At 40.0% G+C, this 21,311-nt stretch overlaps 1 protein-coding gene across 3 annotated transcripts in view; it reads left to right on the top strand.

Moving 5' to 3' along the window:
- Positions 1-21,311, top strand: part of Actn (alpha actinin) — a 196,195-nt gene that overhangs the window by 140,790 nt on the left and 34,094 nt on the right. For 2 of the 3 annotated variants that reach the window (XM_071662192.1, XM_071662194.1), the window contains 5 exons: positions 7,303-7,432; positions 13,145-13,326; positions 13,472-13,625; positions 13,963-14,048; positions 19,919-20,182. In XM_071662192.1, coding sequence (XP_071518293.1) covers positions 7,303-7,432; positions 13,145-13,326; positions 13,472-13,625; positions 13,963-14,048; positions 19,919-20,182 — 816 coding nt within the window. Of the gene's footprint in view, positions 1-7,302; positions 7,433-13,144; positions 13,327-13,471; positions 13,626-13,962; positions 14,049-15,185; positions 15,269-19,918; positions 20,183-21,311 lie in introns of all 3 variants that reach the window. The other variant, XM_071662193.1, reaches the window with a different exon arrangement.

Genomic DNA, 21,311 nt, shown 5'->3' with positions numbered 1-21,311 from the left:
GTTATGTCAAAGCTGGATATGCTTCTCAATATACAGAGTCCCTCCTCATGCTATTCTTTTCTAGTTTAGCATGTGAGCCAACACGTTTGGCTGTTACCATACACTAGAATTATTTTGGAACCATATGTAAGAGCTGGGTAGACACTGAAAACTAGTACCAGTATGCTGTCTGAGTGATGTGGCTGACTGCTAAAGCAAAAGCACTATGTCTTTTCTAGTACCCCCAAAGCACACAGCCACACCCAAATTATTATGTAATGAAAATGTTATGTTATGGACTGAACCAGGCCATGTGAAGCATTTGGGAGTAAACCATGAAAAGGTCTGTGGAGCCTGGTTGTGGATAGGGAGCTGTGATTTTAGTGCATAATACATGACAGCTAGAGAATGGATGTGATCTGATGTGGCCTTTCTTAATTTGTTCTTGGATCTTTCTCGCTAATGTGGGAAATGGCAATCAAGTATGAAAAAAAAATGTAGTTATAACAAACTATATCCTTGAACTAAGTGATATAATGAAGTTCTAAAACCAGTTTCTGCACTATGAAAACATTAATTGACCCCAAGGTCATTCAACTTGAATGGCTTTGTCAGTTTTTGGGAAAAAAAGTAATTCAAACTGTCATTGTAATTAGTAGCTATCTTTAAAAAGCTGGTGGCTGTCTTGGATATTTAGGGGTAACATATTTCCTACAACTGAGGTGAATTTGTCGATGAGCTAGGAAAGAATCACCACAATGTCTTTAAAAAGCCCTCCCAACTTAATTGAAGACTATATCATTTGTTTTTTTTTTATGTATTATTTTATTATTATATAATGTTTTTTATTTCATAAGGGATATAGTTTTTCATTTTATCATTTCATTATTTTAGATGTATTTCAATGTCTAGGAAACTGTCCTATTTTGAGCATTCTGGAGAAATCATCATTTTTTAGATCAAAAATTGTCAGCCAGATCTAGCAATTGGATGACATACTCCATATTATTCTAGTATATTTTGGTTAATGTCAGTATATTTTGGGCTGTTTTCTCCTTGATGAAGTGGTTAGCATTTCCAACCATGACACGTTTACAGACCACCTGAGGTTGAGCCAACATAGGTTCAAATCCTGGTCGTGGCAGTTGGTTCAGTCAATTCAGCTGTTCCTCTTCTCTAAGACAGAGCACATTCAATAGTGACATAACACATACACAGTGAAGTAACATGACAAGCACTAAATAGAACCTCCAACTCAGTCTTAAACTCCAACCCACCAGACATACACCCAACAGAAACCACACTCTGAGATAAGTATGAATCACACTCTTCCACTTATGTTCTAGACGTCAGCTATCACCTCAAAACTAAAAACACTGTTTCAACATATCTCAAGACCCTTCATTCCCTGCTGCTATCATATAAATGACACTAACCATTTACAACTCTGTTGCCCTGCATTCTTTGCACATAGAGCACACTTAACATCACAGCACTTTATGACCTTTGGTCCCATCTGGTGGATGTGGCCAGTCCTAAGTGCTGCAGGACACTCACAGGAATGGAAGGGACTCCTGAGGCAGGAATTACCCCGCTGTGTATGGGGAGCTGTGTTTTATGTGCATTACACGTGACAGCAAGAGAATGGATGTGAGCGGATGCAACCTTTGTTTGTCGGTTCCTGTTGCTACCTTGCTTAAGCAGAAAACGGTGATCAAGAATGAAAAACTATATAGATATGTCTTTACTTCCTATCCTAGGAGTCCCTTTTATCCTGCAGCACTTGTGAAGCTAACCACATACACTAGTCGGAACCACAGGTAATAAAGTGTTGTAATGTTGTGTGTGCATCTATGTGCTGAGAGTGCAGGACAACTGAGTAGGAAGTGCTCAATATCTCACTTATGGTATTTACATCTTTGGCATGAAGGGTCTTGGGATTTTTGTAAATAGTGTTTGCAGTGTTTTAGTGGTGGGTGATGTCCAGAGTGTAAGCAGGAGAGTGTGACTCATGTTTGTCTAGGAGTGCAATTAAGCATAAATGAGATCGTCTTGATTGGGAGATTCAGTTGCCCATGCCATCTCAGCAACCGTGGAAAAACTCTGTCTCGTATATCAATTTTTTGGTATGTTGTCCTGAATAGTTTATTTATTTGTTACACTTAATTGCCATCTCCCGCGTCGGCAAGGTAGTGCAAGGAAACAGACGAAAGAATGGCCCAATCCACCCACATACAAATGTATATACATAAATGCCCACACACACACATTTCAACGTATGCATACGTACACATACACAGACATACATATATACATATGTGCATTTTCATACCTGCTGCCTTCATCCATTGCCACCCCGCCACACATGAAATAGCTTAACCCCCCCACACATAGACACAGACACACACACACACACAAGGTAGCGCACGGAAAAGACAAAAAAAAGGCCACATTTGTTCACACTCAGTCTCTAGCTGTCATGTGTAATCCACCGAGACCACAGCTCCCTTTCCACATCCAAGCCCTACAAAGCTTTCCATGGTTTACCCCAGACGTTTACATGCCCTGGTTCAATCCACTGAAAGCACGTCAACCCTGGTATACCACATCATTCCAATTCATTCTATTCCTTGCACACCTTTCACCCTCCTGTATGTTCAGGCCCCGATCGCTCAAAATCTTTTTCACTCCATCCTTCCACCTCCAATTTGGTCTCCCGCTTCTCGTTCTCTCCACCCAACACACATATCCTCTTTGTCAATCTTTTCACACTCATTCTCTCCATGTGACCAAACCACTTCAACACATCCTCTTCTGCTCTCTCAACCACACACTTTTTATTTCCACACATCTCCTTTACCTTTTCATTACTTATGCGATCGAACCACCTCACACTACATGTTGTCCTTAAACATTTAATTTCCAACACATCCACCCTCCTCCACTGCCCTTGCCTCGCAACCAAATAACATACCCATTTTTGCTCTCCAAGATAATGTTCTCACCTTCCACACGTTCCTCAATGCTCCCAGAACCTTCGCTCCTTTCCCCACCCTGTGACTCACTTCCGCTTCCATCATTCCATCCACTGCTAAATTCACTCCCAGATATCTAAAACACTTGGCCTCCTCCAGTCTCTCTCCATTCAAATTTACCTCCCTGTTAACTTGTCCCGCAACCCTACTGAACCTAATAATCTTGCTCTTATTCACATATACTCTCAGCTTTCTTCTTTCACACACTTTACCAAACTCAGTCTCCAACTTCTGCAGTTTCTCACCCGAACAGCCACTAGCGCTGTATCATCAGCGAACAACAACTGACTCACTTCCCATGCCCTTTCATCCACAACGGACTGCATACTTGCCCCTCTCTCCAAAATTCTTGCATTCACCTCCCTAACAACTCCATCCATGAACAAATTAAACAACCATGGAGACATTACGCACCCCTGCCGCAAACCGACATTCACTGGGAAACAGTCACTTTCCTCTCTTCCTACTTGTACACATGCCTTACATCCTTGATAAAAACTTTTCACTGCTTCTAGCAACTTACCTCCTACACCATGTACTCTTAATACCTTCCACAGAGCATCTCTATCAAATCTATCATATGCCGTCTCCAGATCCATAAATGCTATATACAAATCCATCTGTCTTTCTAATTATTTCTCACATACATTCTTCAAAGCAAAAACCTGATCCACACATCCTCTACCTCTTCTGAAACCACACTGCTCTTCCCCAGTCTGATGCTTTGTACATGCCTTTACCCTCTCAATCAATACCCTCCCATATAATTTCCCAGGAATACTCAACAAACTTATACATCTGTAATTTGAACACTCACCGTTATCCCCCTTGTCTTTGTACAATGGCACTATGCATGCATTCTGCCAATCCTCAGGCACTTCACCATGAACCACACATACATTGAATATTCTTACCAACCAGTCAACAACAGAGTCACCCCCCCTTTTTTAATAAATTCCACTGCAATACCATTCAAACCTGCCGCCTTACCGGCTTTCATCTTCTGGAAAGCTTTCACTACCTCTTCTATGTTTATCAAACTGTTCTCCCTGACCTTCTCACTTTGCACACCATCTTGACCAAAACATCCTATATCTGCCGCTCTGTCATCAAACACATTCAGCAAACTTTCAAAATACTCACTCCATCTCCTTCTCACTTCACCACTACTTGTTATTACCTCTCCATTTGCCCCCTTCCCCAATGTTCCCATTTGTTCTCTTGTCATACACACTTTATTTAACTCCTCCCAAAACATCTTTTTATTCTCTTTAGAATTTAATGATACTCTCTCACCCCAACTCTCATTAGCCCTCTTTTTCACCTCTTGCACCTTTCTCTTGACCTCCTGTCTCTTCCTTTTATACATCTCCCAGTCATTTGTACTACTTCCCTGCAGAAATCATCCAAACACCTCTCTCTTCTCTTTCACTAACAATCTTACTTCTTCATCCCACCACTCACTACCCTCTCTAATCTGCCTACCTCCCACCTTTCTCATGCCACAAGCATCTTTTGCACAAGCCATCACTGCTTCCCTAAATACATCCCATTCCTCCCCACTCCCTTTATGTCATTTGCTCTCACCTTTTTCTATTCTGCACTCAGTCTCTCCTGGTACTTCCTCACACAAGTCTCCTTTTCAAGCTCACTTACTCTCACCACTCTCTTCACCCCAACTTTCTCTCTTCTTTTCCGAAAGCCTCTACAAATTTTATTATTATTATTATACTTGATTGCCATTTCGTGTCAGCAAGGTAGCACCAGGAAACAGACAAGAAAAGACCCATCCACTCATATACACATACATATACATATCAGCATGTACACATATACATACATAGATATATACATATACACACATGTACCTATTCATACTTGCTAGCCTTCATCCATTTCCGGCACCACCCTGCCCAACAGAAAACAGCATTGCATCAGCGAGGTATCTAGGAAAAATAGACAAAAAAGGCCACATCCAGGCCCCACAGACCTTCCCATGGTGTACCCCAGATGTTTCACATACCCTGGTTCGGTCCATCGACAACATGTTGACCCTGGTATACCATATTGTTCCAATTCACTCTGTTCCTTGCACGCCTCTCACCCTCCTGTATGTTCAGGCCCCAATCACTCAAAATCTATTTACTCCATCTTACCACCTTCAGTTTGTTCTCCTGCTTCTCCTTGTTCCCTCCATCTCTGACACATATGTCCTCTTTGTCAACCTTTCCTCACTCATTCTCTCCCTTTGTCCAAACTATCTCAACACACCCTCTTCTGCTGTCTCAGCCACACTATTTTTATTACCACACATCTCTCTTACCCTTTCATTACTTACCTGATCAAACCTCTTTACACCACATATTGTCCTCAAACATTTCATTTCCAACACATCCACCACCCTCCATACTACTGTTCCTTCAAACATACCCATTTGCTCTGAGATAACATTCTCTCTTTCCACACATTCTTCATCGCTTTCAGAACCTTCGCCCCTACCCTTTGACTCACGTCAACTTTCATGGTTCCATTCCCTGCTAAATCTGCTCCCAGATATCTAAAACACTTCACTTCCTCCAATTTTTCTCCATTCAAACTCACATCCAACTATCTTATCCCTCAACCCTGCTGAAGTACCTTGCTCTTATTCACATTAACCCTCAACTTTCTCCGTTCTCAAAATTTTCCAAACTCAGTCACCAACTTCTGCAGTTTCTCACTCGAATCAGCAACCAGTGCTGTATCATCAGCAAACAACAACCAATGACTTGTCTTCCAGGACCTCTCATCCCAAACAGACTGCATAGTCACCCCTCTCTCCAAAACTCTTGCATTCACCTCCCTAACAATCCCATCCATAAACAAAGTAAACAACCACGGAAACATCACACACCTGTGCTGCAGACCAACTTTCACTGGGAAACAATCACTCTCCTCTCTTCCTACTTGTACACATGCTTTACACCCTTGATAAAGTCATCTCACTGCTTTTAGCAACTTACCTCCCACACCATATATTCTTAGGACTTCCACAGAGCATCTCTATCAACCCTATCATATGCCTTCTCCAGATCCATAAATGCTACATACAAATCCATCTTTTTATGCTCCGTAAAGTTTGATAATACTCTCTTTCCTCAACTCTCATTTGCCTTCTTTTTCTACCCTTGTACTTTCCTCTTGACCTCCTGCCACTTTCTCATACATTTTTTCTGAATTTATTGATGATTATCGATTTATGCTTTAAGTAAGAAGCTTGTGTAGAGAATTCTGCAGAAAAAATTATGAAAAATATAATCTACCATATCTCTTTGTGATTATTTGTTGAATATTTTGGAATAGAGGTGATTGCAAACATTCATGAGATAAAACTTCCACGTATTTTACTTTTTTTCTCAAGTATTTATTTAGTTATGTTGATAATTATTAATTCATGCAGTACTTAAGAACATACTGAAGAGAATTGTATTGAAAAGTACATGGATTATAAAATCACTGTTTTGAATCAGTCATTCACAAGCATTGTTGTGATAAAAGGCTAATTTCAACTCTACCACCAATATCACCAATTTTCTTCTGTTTTTTATATGTGAATAATTATTAGTTTTCCTGACTGTATGTCCTTATTATATATGGATAGGATTTCTCTCTTTTTTTGTGGTTAAGAAAACCTGAAGGTCAATATTTGGTATATTATTAGTAGCCTCTGATTTCTAACACTGTATTTGCAGAAGTAGACTTTTTTTTTTACATGACTAAAGAAACAGTCTTGCCATTTCTTAGTCATGTCTGTTTTATGTATTAAACACAAACTGTAGCAATACAGTTACAAATATGGAAAACACAAGCTACAGAAAAAACTGTTTAAGTAAATATGCAAGATATATGTACAGTATACAGAGATTAATTGGACATGTGAACCAGTTCCATGCAGAGCAAATTTTTGGATGCTAAGAAATAAACCCTGCGAAATCAGTTCCATGCCAAGCAACCTTTCCCTTAAAGCTGAAGAAAGAATTACTTCGCATGATTTAATCTTTATTTCAGTCAGCTGCACACTGCATTTAAAATGGATGCTTCAAACTCTTTGTTCTCTTTTGATATCAAAAAAAATTCTTATTTCTAGCATGCTTTATGATTCATTTTTGTTATCTGTGTAGCATGACAGATGCTGGTGAATACCTGGCATTGCTTTGTTTGTTGTCTTCATCTGTCTGTCATTGTCATCCATCATTGAACTTCTTTGTCATTATAGATGCTTGTCATTTACATGTCTTTTGTATTTCAGGTCATCTCAGGGGAAACCCTGCCAAAGCCTGACCGTGGCAAGATGAGGTTCCACAAAATTGCTAATGTGAATAAGGCACTGGACTTCATTGCCAGCAAGGGTGTGAAGCTGGTGTCCATTGGTGCTGAAGGTTTGTGTTTTATGTGTGACACTTCTCAGGGATCTATGTGTATGATAAGTTCATTGAAAGGATGATTGTATTGTTCTTTATTGATTTAACAGCTCAGCCTTACGTAAAGTCTGATACAGAGAAATGTTAGTTCTGTGACTTCATGATCCATTTTTAAACTAGGAAAATGTAAAACAGTGTGCTATTTTGTCCAAGAAATTTGGTCATGTTCTTTAGTCTGGAATCTCCCATTCATTGCTCCTTAACTGGAAGATATCACTTGTATATTTATATGTGCCTTTGGAACTCTTTTATAAAAAAAAAAGCTCAAGAGTTACTTCAGACCCTTTCCCAGCGACTCTTGCAAAATAATGAATTATGCATTGATGTTGCATTATTAAGAATTTCATTGTCAAAAGACAGTACAGTAGTTTTTTTGGCTGCTGTTGATTTTATTTTCTCTGGATAACTGCTTCTTGAATACTTAGCACTTTGTAGATATAGAAGAAATTATTCTCATAATTACTAATATAATTACAAGTACAGGGTGAGCCAAAAGTCACTATTCACCTCCCTAGATGATGAGCGTATTCATAGTCTCTGTACTTCAGTACAAATACATTTCCATTTGTTAATGTGTTATGTGCTAAATTTCTTTCATATTTAGAAGAATTTTTTTTTAATAGCTTTATGTTTTATCTAAAAGATCATCAGGCCTGGTCTGAACTGACAACTAGAGTACATCTATCTGTTTAACAGTGTTCTCGTTATGTGACTACACAAAGGTAGATTTCCTGTAAGAATTCTATCGGAGCAGTATTTGAAATATAAATTTTTCTGTGGGGGTTATAGGTATTGATCTTTCTAGTGGGCTTAGATTAGAGCCAAACATTTATAACTTTGATTATGGTGTTTTTGTGTACCCAGTATAGTTTCTAAGTGTTACTGGTATGTAATAGATATAAGTCCTACCCTCCTTGTATTGCAATTTCTAAGAATGGAGCAGGAGTCAAGCAAGGAGTGCTCATCCTATAGGAAGGATCAGGCTGGGATGTCAGAATGTGTGTGTGTATGAAACCAGGATGTTTGAGGAGGGTAATTTAGATGTTCTAACTCTGATTGAAATATAAGTCAAAGAGATGGGAGAAGAATGTTTTGGAAATGTCTTTGGATTAAAGACAAGGGTTAGTGTGAGGAGAAGATGTGCTGTAGACGTACATGGGTTAGAGTGAAATTTGATTGCCAGAGGTAGGGGACTATTAGTTCTTATGCACTAGGAAACGAGAAGAATAAGGAGGAGGGATGAGTGTTTTAGAGGAGTTGAATGAGTTTGCCAGCAATTTAGATGTGAGGAATTGAGTTTTAGTCATGGGTGATTTGAATGCAAGAGTGCATAATGTGGCAGTTAAGGATGAAATTTTAAACATGGTGTGTCCAATTATATGAATAAAAATGGTGAACAGCTTGTGGAGTTTTGTGTTGAAAAAATGGCTGGTGATTGGGATTACTTAGTTTAAAAAGTGGGACATAGATAAGTGTAGAAGAGTGAGAAGGGGAGTTGGTAAGCGGGAATTGTTGGATTCAGTACTAATTAATAGGCATGCAAAAGAGAGACTCTTGGATATGAGTGTGCTGAAAAGGGAAGTTGGTAAGATGTCTGATCATTACTTTGTGAAGATGAGGGTGAAGGTTTGCAGAGGCATTAAGAAAAAAGGAAATGATATGGGCGGGGAAAGGGGTAGAAAAGTGAGTAAGATTGGAAAAGAGGCTTGTCTGTAAATATACTAGTTGAAATTGACTTAAGAATGTCAGAAGGTCAAATCAAACAAAGCTACTGGAGGAGTGGGTGAGGAATGGTAGGTGCATAGGGAAGTAGAGGGAAGTGTGGGGCATGTGGGAGGTAGGTATGTGATGAGCAAGTTGCTTATGAAAAAGAGATGAGAGGTGTATGGACATCACTTAGAGGAAGGGAGTGCAGGTGACTGGGAAATGGAAAAGAGAAAGTAACAAGAGGTCAAGAGTAAGCTTTTGGAGCTCTAAAAGAGGGCATATAAAAGTTAAGATGAACCATTATGAGCCAGTTTCATGGAGAATGAGAAATTATTTTGGAAATAAGGAAATATTTTGGAAGGTGTGAGGAAAAACAAGAGAACAAATGTATCGGTAAAGGGGCCTAATGAGGAAGCAGTAATAGGCTGAGATGAGATGAAGGGATGGGGTGAGTGATTTTAAAAATTGTTAAATATTTGGTGATAAGGTGGTGGAGAGTCATGGCAAGTGAATTGTTGAAAAGAGGAGAGGAGGTGAAAGCCTTGGTAAAGATGAATTGCGGCAAAGTGGCTGGGGTGGATGGGATTGCAATTGATTTTTTAAAAGTGTGGTCATGTTGTTGATTGGATAGTTAGGATTGGAGGAATGCTTGTTTAGTACTATAGTATAAAAACAAGGGGGACAAAAGTGAATATCAGAACTACATAGGTATATATAAGTTCAGTGAGTGTACCTGGTAGGTTGTATGGGAAAGTGATGATGAAGAAGGTGGCAACATACACAGCCCATTAGATTGGGGAGTTAAAATGTGGTTCTAGCAGTGATAGAGGATGTGTGGCCCAGAAGTTTGCTTTGAAAAATTTGTGGGAAATACATAAAGAAACATTGAGATTTGTATGGGGCATTTATGGATTTGAAGAAAGTATATGATAGGGTTTAAAAAGATGTTCTGGAAGGAGGTAAATAAAGTGCATAAGACAAGGGAGCAAATGGGAACTTCAGTGAAGGGGGCTCATGGGGAGGTGATAACAAGTAGTGGTGATGTGAGAAGGAGATGGAGTGAGTATTTTGAAGGTTTGTTGAATGTGTTTGATGATAGAGTGGCAGATATAGGGTGTTTTGGTCGAGGTGGTGTGCAAAGTGAGAGGGTTAGGGAAAATGATTTGGTAAACAGAGAAGAGGTAGTAAAAGCTTTGCGGAAGATGGAAGCCGGCATGGCAGCAGGTTTGGATGGTATTGCAATGGAATTTATTAAAAAAGGGGGTGTCTGTATTGTTGACTGGTTGGTAAGGTTATTTAATGTATGTATGATTCATGGTGAGGTGCCTGAGGATTGGCAGAATGCATGCATAGTGCCATTGTACAAAGGCAAGGGGGATAAGAGTGAGTGCTCAAATTACAGAGGTATAAGTTTGTTGAGTATTCCTGGTAAATTATATGGGAGGGTATTGTTTGAGAGGGTGAAGGCATGTACAGAGCATCAGATTGGGGAAGAGCAGTGTGGTTTCAGAAGTGGTAAAGGATGTGTGGATCAGGTGTTTGCTTTGAAGAATGTATGTGAGAAATACTTAGAAAAGCAAATGGATTTGTATGTAGCATTTATGGATCTGGAGAAGGCATATGATAGAGTTGATAGAGATGCTCTGTGGAAGGTATTAAGAATATATGGTGTGGGAGGCAAGTTGTTAGAAGCAGTGAAAAGTTTTTATCGAGGATGTATGGCATGTGTACGTGTAGGAAGAGAGGAAAGTGATTGGTTCTCAGTGAATGTAGGTTTGCGGTAGGGGTGTGTGATGTCTCCATGGTTGTTTAATTTGTTTATGGATGGGGTTGTTAGGGAGGTGAATGCAAGAGTTTTGGAAAGAGGGGCAAGTATGAAGTCTGTTGGGGATGAGAGAGCTTGGGAAGTGAGTCAGTTGTTGTTCGCTGATGATACAGCGCTGGTGGCTGATTCATGTGAGAAACTGGAGAAGCTGGTGACTGAGTTTGGTAAAGTGTGTGAGAGAAGAAAGTTAAGAGTAAATGTGAATAAGAGCAAGGTTATTAGGTACAGTAGGGTTGAGGGTCAAGTCAATTGGGAGGTAAGTTTGAATGGAGAAAAACTGGAGGAAGTAAAGTGTTTTAGGTATCTGGGAGTGGGTCTGGCAGCGGATGGAACCATGGAAGCGGAAGTGAATTATAGGGTGGGGAAGGGGGCAAAAATCTTGGTAGCCTTGAAGAATGTGTGGAAGTCAAGAACATTATCTTGGAAAGCAAAAATGGGTATGTTTGAAGGAATAGTGGTTCCAACAATGTTGTATGGTTGCGAGGCGTGGGCTATGGATAGAGTTGTGCACAGGAGGGTGGATGTGCTGGAAATGAGATGTTTGAGGACAATATGTGGTGTGAGGTGGTTTGATCGAGTAAGTATTGTAAGGGTAAGAGAGATCTGTGGAAATAAAAAGAGTGTGGTTGAGAGAGCAGAAGAGGGTGTTTTGAAATGGTTTGGGCACATGGAGAGAATGAGTGAGGAAAGATTGACCAAGAGGATATATGTGTCGGAGGTGGAGGGAACGAGGAGAAGTGGGAGACCAAATTGGAGGTGGAAAGATGGAGTGAAAAAGATTTTCAGTGATCGGGGCCTGAACATGTAGGAGGGTGAAAGGAGGGCAAGGAATAGAGTGAATTGGATCGATGTGGTATACCGGGGTCGACGTGCTGTCACTGGATTGAATCAGGGCATGTGAAGCGTCTGGGGTAAACCATGGAAAGTTCTGTGGGGCCTGGATGTGGAAAGGGAGCTGTGGTTTTGGGCATTATTGCATGACAGCTAGAGACTGAGTGTGAACGAATGGGGCCTTTGTTGTCTTTTCCTAGCGCTACCTTGCACACATGAGGGGAGAGGGGGATGTTATACCATGTGTGGTGAGGTGGCAGTGGGAATGAATAAAGGCAGACAGTGTGAATTGTGTGCATGTGTATATATGTATGTGTCTGTGTGTGTATATATATGTGTACATTGAGATGTATGGGTATGTATATTTGCGTGTGTGGACCTGTATGTATATACGTGTATGGGGGTGGGTTGGGCCATTTCTTTCGTCTGTTTCCTTGCGCTGCCTCGCAAACGCGGGAGACAGCAACAAAGCAAAATAAGTAAATATGAATATGATAGGGTTGATAGAGATGCTCTGTGAAAGGTGTTATGAATATATGGTGCAGAAGGGAAGCTGATGGATGTAGTGAAGACTTTTGAGTAAGAGACCAAGATGTGTGTGTGTGAGAAAGTAGAGAGGAGCGTGAGTGGTTCCAGGTGAAGATGGGTCTGTGGCAGGGACGTGTGATGTCTCCATAGCTCTTTGATTTGTTTATAGATTGGGTAGCGAGGGAGGTGAATCCAAGGGTCTTGGAGAGAGGGGCAGGTCAGTACTCTGTTGGGGAGGCTTGGGAGGCAAGTCAATTGCTTTTTGCAGATGACTCAGAGTTGGTGACAGATTCAAATAAGAAACTGCAGATGATGATATGTTATAGGGTATTCATCTGAAGATGTTCCCAATACATGTTTGACACTTGGAGAAGTGTTCACTAAGGAAATGTTTAGGGAGAGGTTTTCTTCCAGGTTGCCATGAAAATAGTATTTGTGTGATGGGTTGATTGGTTCTTTTTTCTAGATACTTAATTACCTATCTCACTGTAGGGAGACTACATCAGGATCAAACAATGGCCTCATTTGCACTTACTTTAAATAGTGATTAGCTCTCTTTTTCCTTTTCTGCGATTGAGCACCTTTTCCATGTTAGTGTGGTAGCTATAGGAACAAAGAAAGCCACATCCATTCATATTTGTTCTCTGATTATCATTTGTAATGCACTGAAACCACAGCTCCCTATCCACAATTTTTAAAAGATGGCATTGCTTTATTTTAAAAGATTATTTGCTTATCTAACTATTGATGGTATGTAATTCATGGTGTGCTTCCAACAGAAATTGTCGATGGCAACCTTAAAATGACTCTGGGTATGATCTGGACAATCATCCTGAGGTTTGCTATCCAGGACATCAGTGTAGAGGAGATGACTGCTAAGGAGGGTCTCCTGCTCTGGTGCCAGCGCAAGACTGCACCTTACAAGAATGTCAACGTGCAGAACTTCCACACTTCCTTCAAGGTTCCACTTTTTTCTTTGTCTTTTTCTGAATAATTCTTGTTATAATAGTAAGCACAGTATATTTGTGAAATGGTTCTTTAAGTTGTAGAATTTTTTTATCTTAAAAGCTAAATGCTTCACAAGCTAACATGTAACTTCTTTACAGGATGGTCTTGCATTCTGTGCCCTCATCCACCGTCACAGGCCCGACCTGCTGGACTACTCTCAGTTGTCCAAGGATGATCCCCTTCACAACCTTAACCTTGCCTTTGACATTGCAGAGAAGCATCTCGATATTCCCAGGATGTTGGACCCTGACGGTAGGTAACTTTATGCATTGAATTTGTTTCTTTCACTGGAAGTTCCTTTCAATTGAAGGTCTTGAGTCAGCATGATTGTATTTGGTTGATGTCTTCTACATCCCTCATTCTACAAACCATAATAATCTTTATACACTTATTTCTACAGTGCGGACAACTGACAGATGTTCACCATTCAACTCTCAAGTGAACATCTTTTATAAGGCTCTTCTTATTTAGTTAATATCTCACCTAGCATGGCCAATTTACTGAAGGACTCCAGTGCACCTGCTGACACCCATGCATCTCTTGACAATTGTTCTTTAGTAATTAATGCATATAATGGGGGCGTTTTCAGATCTGGTGAATACACCCAAGGCTGATGAGCGCGCCATCATGACCTACGTGTCTTGCTACTACCATGCCTTCCAGGGGGCCCAGCAGGTAAACACAAGGTCCCACATCAGCATGGACCCACTGGCGCGCCTCCCTCACCCAGGATACTAGACCCCTGCTGTCTGAGCATCTTTGTCCATACTATAGTTCGAGCATGAAAAGGCTTATCAACAAATGTAATGCAGTATGACCTTTTAAAATGTTTCTGACCACAGTGATAATGGCTGCCTAAATTCTTGACGTGTACTCTCTATTTAATCAGTAACTCATTTTGTTGATAACATTTTCATGCTAGACCTTTCAGAATTTTCAAATATCTTGGCAGACCCAGTCTAAGTGCACTTGTATTTTTCCTTGTTAATTCAAATTATTGAAAATAAACAATATTATTGCCAACCGAAATTTGTAAGTGGTTTGTTACATTCTGGTTCTGCCTTTGATATAACTTATAGGTTGTCTTTTTCTTGGACTAACACTAGTAGTTACAGCAGTAATGAGCAGCCAAAGTGCAGCAGCTGCAGAAGCAACAAAAGTAAAGGCTGGAGCAAAGAATGCTGGCTGACTGGCTGTTTAGAATGTTATATCCAGTGCTGGAGACATGCCCCAGTGACTGCATAGCCTCTAGCTTCTGTAATGATCCACATATCTTCTTAATAACATGAACATAATGTTAATTGTAATCTAGATCATTTTTTTTTGAACTGTTAGCCCAAATAGTAATTTATGATAACATGCATGAGATAGCCACTTTTGTATGTCCACACAAGTTTCAGCAATGATGGTAGAGATACTTTACACACACAATTTGTGTTGTATATAAGCAAAGCCTGTTATCTTTTGGCATATTGGTCTTCTGTTATGTTCAGCAGATTACTACTATCATTGCCTGTATTGATGCCTGTGCATGAGGTTTCATCATTCACCTTTGTTGATGCTCTTTAATAGTAATGAATATTTGTTAACCATTATTTTTTTTATGACTGAGGTCTGCTCCACAGCAGTTCGCTTAAACAGCACTCGGATGCAGATATGCCGGATATTCCCTAGTTTAGCATTGTGATATTTCACGTTGTCATTGTCCTTTAACCTAATTTCTAAAGCGTGTGCCTTGTTGCTGAACTAATTGAGGAACATTAAAGCTGCTCTTAGTGCAGGTGTGTGTCTTACTAACTGTGTACATTACAGACATATCAGAAGGTGTGCCGGATGAACGAGCCGTCATGACTTATGTTTCCTCGTATTACCACACTTTTACTGGTGTGCAGAAGGTTAGTAGTAACAAAAAGTTTTAGAACCTTGAGAAGGATTGGTAACTAAGTAATGAGGGAAATTTTTTCAACAAGTTTGTTACTTTTATAGGGGGGAAATAGCCCTTAAATTTGGTGTTGCATTAAAACACTTCCTGAGTAAGAATGATTTATTAGTTTTAGCTGTCATTGATATTAAAGATAGTTGAAAAATAATCATTTTAATGACAAAATCAAGTGACTAAAGTTCTCCATGAAAGTATTTGTGATGGTTTTCATTGCTGTTATAAATATATTCTGTATGAATACTATGGAAAAAACTGTTATGTCAATAAAAGTTTTGGAAGAGTAGTAAAAAATATGGAGATTATATGTATTTATCTATCCATCTGTATATAGAGGGAGTAATCAGGATAGAAGTGAACAGTGGGAGGAGACTGGAAAGAAAAGATGACAGTGAGAGTAGATAGGGAAGTGGCATCAAACTAAAAATGTGTAAAGGAAATGAAGCAAGTATTTTGAAGGACTTCAGTATTGTTGTTGGATTATGTACTAATTGATCAGCAGGCAAAGGAGAGACTCTTGGATGTGAATGTGCTGAGAGGGGCTTTTGATGGAATGTCTGATCATTACTTGGTGGAGGAGAGGATGATGGTTTGTAGTGCCTTTATGAAAATAGGAAATGATGTGGATGGGAAGAGAGCTGCAGAAATGTGTAAGCTTAGAAAAGAGCCTTGTGAGATGAGAAACCAAAAGAAATGGAGTGTAGAATGGTTAAAGGAGAGAGTGAATGAGGCCAGGGGATTGGGTGAATAATGGGAAGTATTGAGGGAAGCACTACATACATGTGTGGGTGAAGTGTGTGGCATGTGGAAGGTGGGAGGTGGGCAGGTGAGAATGTGTAATGTGATGGGATGAGGAAGTTAAGTATTTAGTGAAAGAGAAAAGAGAGGTATAGGGGTTTAATTTGCCGGGTAGGAATACAGGTGATTGGGAGATATATGACATAAAGTGGCATGGGGTTGAGAAAATTGCAGAAGCTAAAAAAGCAAACAGATGAGAGCTAGGGTGAGCAAGTATCAGTAAATTTATGGTGAAACAAGAAAATGTGTTAGGAGATTAATAGTGTACGAAAAACAAGAAAACTGTTAAGAAAATCATTGTAGGGGCAAATGAGGAAAGTGTTAAGAGGGAGAAATTAGGTGAAGAGGACATGGAACTTGTAAATTCAAGGGTTGTTAAATGTGTTGTTGGCAGATATGGGATGTTTTGGACGTGGAGGTATAGAGGGTAAGAGAGTAACGATAAGTGGTTTGGTAAAAAGAGAAGAGATGAGAGCTTTGCATTAGATGAAGTGTTGCAAGGCAGCCAGAGTGGATGGAACTGCAGTTGAATTTCTTAAGAACAGGGATGATTCTGTTGTTGATTGGTTAGTTTGGATTTTCATTATATGTGATGAGGTGCCTAAGGACTGGTGGAATGCTTGAATGTTCAGATTACAAAAGTAGAAGTTTGTTATGAGCTCCTGATAAGTTGTATGGGAGAGTGGTGATTAAGAGGGTGGAGGCATGCACAGAGTTTTAGAGTGGGGAGAAACAATGTGGCTTAAGGCCTTAAGTGATAGAGGATGTGTAGAGTAGCTTTGAAGAATGTGTATGATAAATTTTATAGCAGGATTCATATGTGGCATTTATGGATCTCAAGTAAATGTATGGCAGGGTTGATAGAAGAGCTCTGTGGAAGGTTTAATAAATATTTGGTGAGGAAGGAAAGCTGCTAGAAGCAGAGAAGAGTGTTTCAAGAGAGTAAGGTATGTGTGAAGGTAGGAAGAGAGGAGAGTGAATGGCTCCAGGTGAAGTTCGGTTTGTGGTAGGGCTGTGTGATTTCATCATAGCCGTTTAAAGTGTTTTTTGGATGGGATGGTGAGGGAGGTAAATGCAGGAGTCTTGGAAAGAGAAGTAGCTATGCAGTTTGTCAGGGATGGGGGTGCTTGGGAGATGAGTCAGTTATTGTTTGCTGATGACAAGACACTAGTGGCAGATTCAAGTGAGAAACTGCAGAAGGTGGTGTATAAATTTGAAGGCATGTACGAAAGAAGAAAAGCAAAAGTATTATGAATAAAGCAAAGTTGTTGGGTACACAAATGTAGAGAATCAGGTTATCTAAGTTTGAATGGAGAGAACCTAGAGGAAGTGGATTGTTTTAGGCACTGGGGAGTGGATATGGCAGCAAATGGAACCATGTGTGCTGAAGTGAGCCATCGGGTGGATGAGGGAGCAAATGTCTAGGGTGCATTAGGGAATGTGTGAAAAGTTAGGTCACAAAGTGCAACTCTGGCTATGTTTGATGTTATAGCAGTTTTGTCAGTGTTGTACGGATGTGAGGCATGGGCATAAGATAGAAATGTAAAGAAGAGGATAGATGTGTTGGAAATGAAATGTTCAAGAACAATATGTGATGTGAGAAGGGTTGATTGAATAAAGAGTGACAAAGTGAGAGGAATGGTTGTTTGAGTATTTTGCATGAGAGAGCTGAGAATGGTGTGAAGAAATGGTTTGGACATATAGACAGGATTGATTAAGGAGAGGATGGCTAAGAGATTATACATGTCAGAAGTGAGACGAACAAGGAAAAGGGGAAAATCAAGGTGGAGGTGGAAGGATGGAGTGAAAGATGCTTTGAGTGCTCAGGAGCTGAACATGCAGGAGAGTATGAGATGTGCAAGGGTTAGAGCAAATTGGAGCATTGTGGTATACTTGGGGACAATGTGCAGTCTGTATGTTGAATCAAGCATTTGAAGCAGTTGGGGAAACCATGGATTGGTATGTTGGGCCTAGTTTCAGATAGGGGGTTCTGATTTCATTGCATTGTACATGACAGCTAGAGTGGACGTGAGTGAATGATATCATTTCTTCATCTGTTTCAAGTGCTACCTTGCTAACATGGGAAAGGCCTCACAGACCTTTCCATAGTTATCTTTCACTTCTTCTTACGCCCTGGTTCAGTCCATTGATAGCACATTGACCTCTGTTTACCACATCACTCCAGTTCACCTTTCACCTGCTTGCATATTCAGGCCCCAGTTATGTAGAATATTTTGCAATCCATCCTTCCATCTCCAATGGGGTCTTTCCATTCTCCTTGTTCCTTCCACCTCTGACACATATTTCCTTTTTTCCAACATCTCCTTACTCATCATCTCCATATGTCCAAATCATTTCAGTGCACTCTTCAGCTCTCTCAACCATACTTGTCTTATTACCACACCTTTCTCATACCTTTTTATTATTTGCTCGATCAAACCACCTCACAGCACATTTTGTTTAGAGTAAATGTAATTAAAAGCGAGGTTATTAGGTTTAACAAGGTAGAGGGGTAAGTTACTTGGGGTGTGAGTTTGAATGTAGGAAGTACTAAGGAAGTGAAGTTTTTAGATACCTGGGAGTGAACATGAGAACTTGCAGGAGGGTGAAAAGTATGTATGGGATAGAGTGAATTGGAATGATGTGGTTTACTGGGGTCAACATCATGTAAGTGGTCTGAAACAGGGCAGGTAAAATGTAAGAGGTAAACCATGGAAAGGTCTGTGGGCCCTGTTTGTGGATAAGGAGCTTTGGTTTGGGTGCATTACGCATGACAGGTAGAGAATGGATGTAAGTAAATGCGGCCTTTATTTGTCTATTCGTTACAATATCTAACTGATGCGGGAAACGGTGATCAATTATGAAAAAAAGAAATACATATTCCTACCTCAGAAGTCTCTTGAGTCTTGAAGGGACACGGACAACACTGGGGAAGTCGACTACACCCAGGGGTAGGACCATAGGTCATACAGTGTAGAGATGTTGTGTGTGCATAGGTCATACAGTGTAGTGATGTTGTGTGTCTTCATTGTGGTAGTTATTGTGAGTAAGAAGGGCCCTGGGGTGTGTTGAATTATTGTTTGTAGTATAATAGGGATTGATGATTGATGATACCTCATACCAAGATCTCAGACTAGATAATAAAACCATACCAATACTCATACCAAGATCTCAGACTAGCTAATAAAACTCATGTCAAAGATCATTATATAATAAAAGTGGCAGATGATTATGCTTCATATGGCAAGATGTAGATTAAAACACTTTGTCTTAGAAATTTATGTATTTTATTGTAAGACAAGATTTTCACTGAGTTTATCCCACAGCAATATATTACTGATTCTGGTTACATTCACCCACTCTTTGCTCAGATGAGTTGATACAACTATAGTGAACCTATGCATTGCATTTTCATAACTCTTTTTGTGTATTGAAAGTAGGGAACCTATGCTTCACTTAAGTGGTACCACCTAACATGCAGAACTATTTCATTGGTGCTTTAGTACTGTGCTTCGTCTACTTGCTAAAATGTTGGAAATATATAGTTTAAAAGTTGTTTAAATAAAACTTCCTTTAACCCTCGTGATTTATTAGTGAAATGACTTGGTTTTGGTCAGATGGAATGATAAATACTTTTTTTTTGTGTGAAGATCCTCACTGATGGATTGGATAAGCAGTGGCCACAGTTGTTGAAATTATTACTAGTCGAACATTAGATCATAGATCATCTTCAGGTTATGTCAGATTTTACAAAGATTTCATGTTGAACATAGATTTCCTTAAGCAAACAACCTTTTTGCTTTGCTAGGCTGAGATGGCTGCCAACCGCATCTGCAAGGTGCTGAAGGTTAACCAGGAGAACGAGCGCCTCATGGAGGAATACGAACGCCTTACCTCCGACCTGCTGGAATGGATCCGTCGCACCTTGCCCTGGCTACAGGCCCGCCAGCAGGACAACACTCTAGCAGATCTGCAGAAGAAGCTAGAAGAGTACCGTCTTTACCGTCGCAACCATAAGCCTCCACGTGTGGAACAAAAAGCAAGGCTGGAGACCAACTTCAACACTCTTCAGGTTTGTTTTGCTATGATTTTTTTAAAGTCTGTATACAGTACTACATAACAGTAGTAAATATAACATTTATACATTTATTTATAATCATCCCAGTACAGTCCAAAGCTGCACTGCTGCCTATAGCTGGGAATCTGGTTTCCTTTGAAATAAGCAGTTCTTTGATGAGATAGTGTATGCTTTTTGATACTGCCCCACCAAAGGTGGCTTTTCATTTGTGCTGTAACCGTATTCAGGCTGAGTCTAATATCACTTATACATATAATTATTTATACAGTCTCAGGACCACTTTTGGGGGGGCTCCTGCATTTTGAAGGCCACACTCTGCATAGGAGCAGGAAAATGATGGACTTCTTTGGAGTGAGATGGACCTCACTGAGACCATACACCTTTTCATGTATCGGCAATGATACAGCATAGACAAAGGTGGTACACATATCAACCACAGAATCTGATCAACACCCTATCATCTATGTGTGTGAAAATTTCAACTCCCTTTAACCTGTATGGCTCATCACTTCCACCCCAAGATCCCCATAGTGGAATGCACATTAACCAAATGTATTCTTTCAACATCCTCAACTTGCACAACCACCCAACCAGAGTCTCAGCGAGTCTCACCAGACATTTCATTTTGCTTACCACTCCTGCACTCAAGGACCACCAAGAACTCCCAGAAGCAGGAACTAGAGGGAGAGTGGTCAAGTCTTTAAGTCAGTTTGGAAGATTTCATAAAGCTGGTTGCTTTAGATCATCTAAGCTGGAAAAGCATAAGAATACAGAAGTCTCTTGCCAATCACAGGGGTTACATTCAAGGAAGACCCCCATTGATTAGCAAAACCGTGGCTGGCAAGGTACAAGGCCTATGGGAAATGGAGGTATAGAGAGAGCACCTCCTGAGAGACATACCTTAAGTTATATAATGAATGATTAAAGTTTAAGAATAAGCATGTTATGCTTCAAAAACGTGGTAATTCTATAAAAGTGTAAGGAATCAGTGTGCAAAACTGTGAAGTAATAATTTAATGGTAGTGTGTCATCCCTGATGTCACCTCCTCAATACTTCCCTCAAGCATCATCCAGCTATGCCACTCTGGTGCTTGCGCGAGCAATACCATCTGGTTATAATGCT

Source organism: Panulirus ornatus, chromosome 5 (assembly GCF_036320965.1).
Source record: "Panulirus ornatus isolate Po-2019 chromosome 5, ASM3632096v1, whole genome shotgun sequence".
NCBI classification, from domain to species: Eukaryota; Metazoa; Arthropoda; class Malacostraca; order Decapoda; family Palinuridae; genus Panulirus; species Panulirus ornatus.
This window is presented reverse-complemented; position numbering and strand designations above follow the sequence as displayed.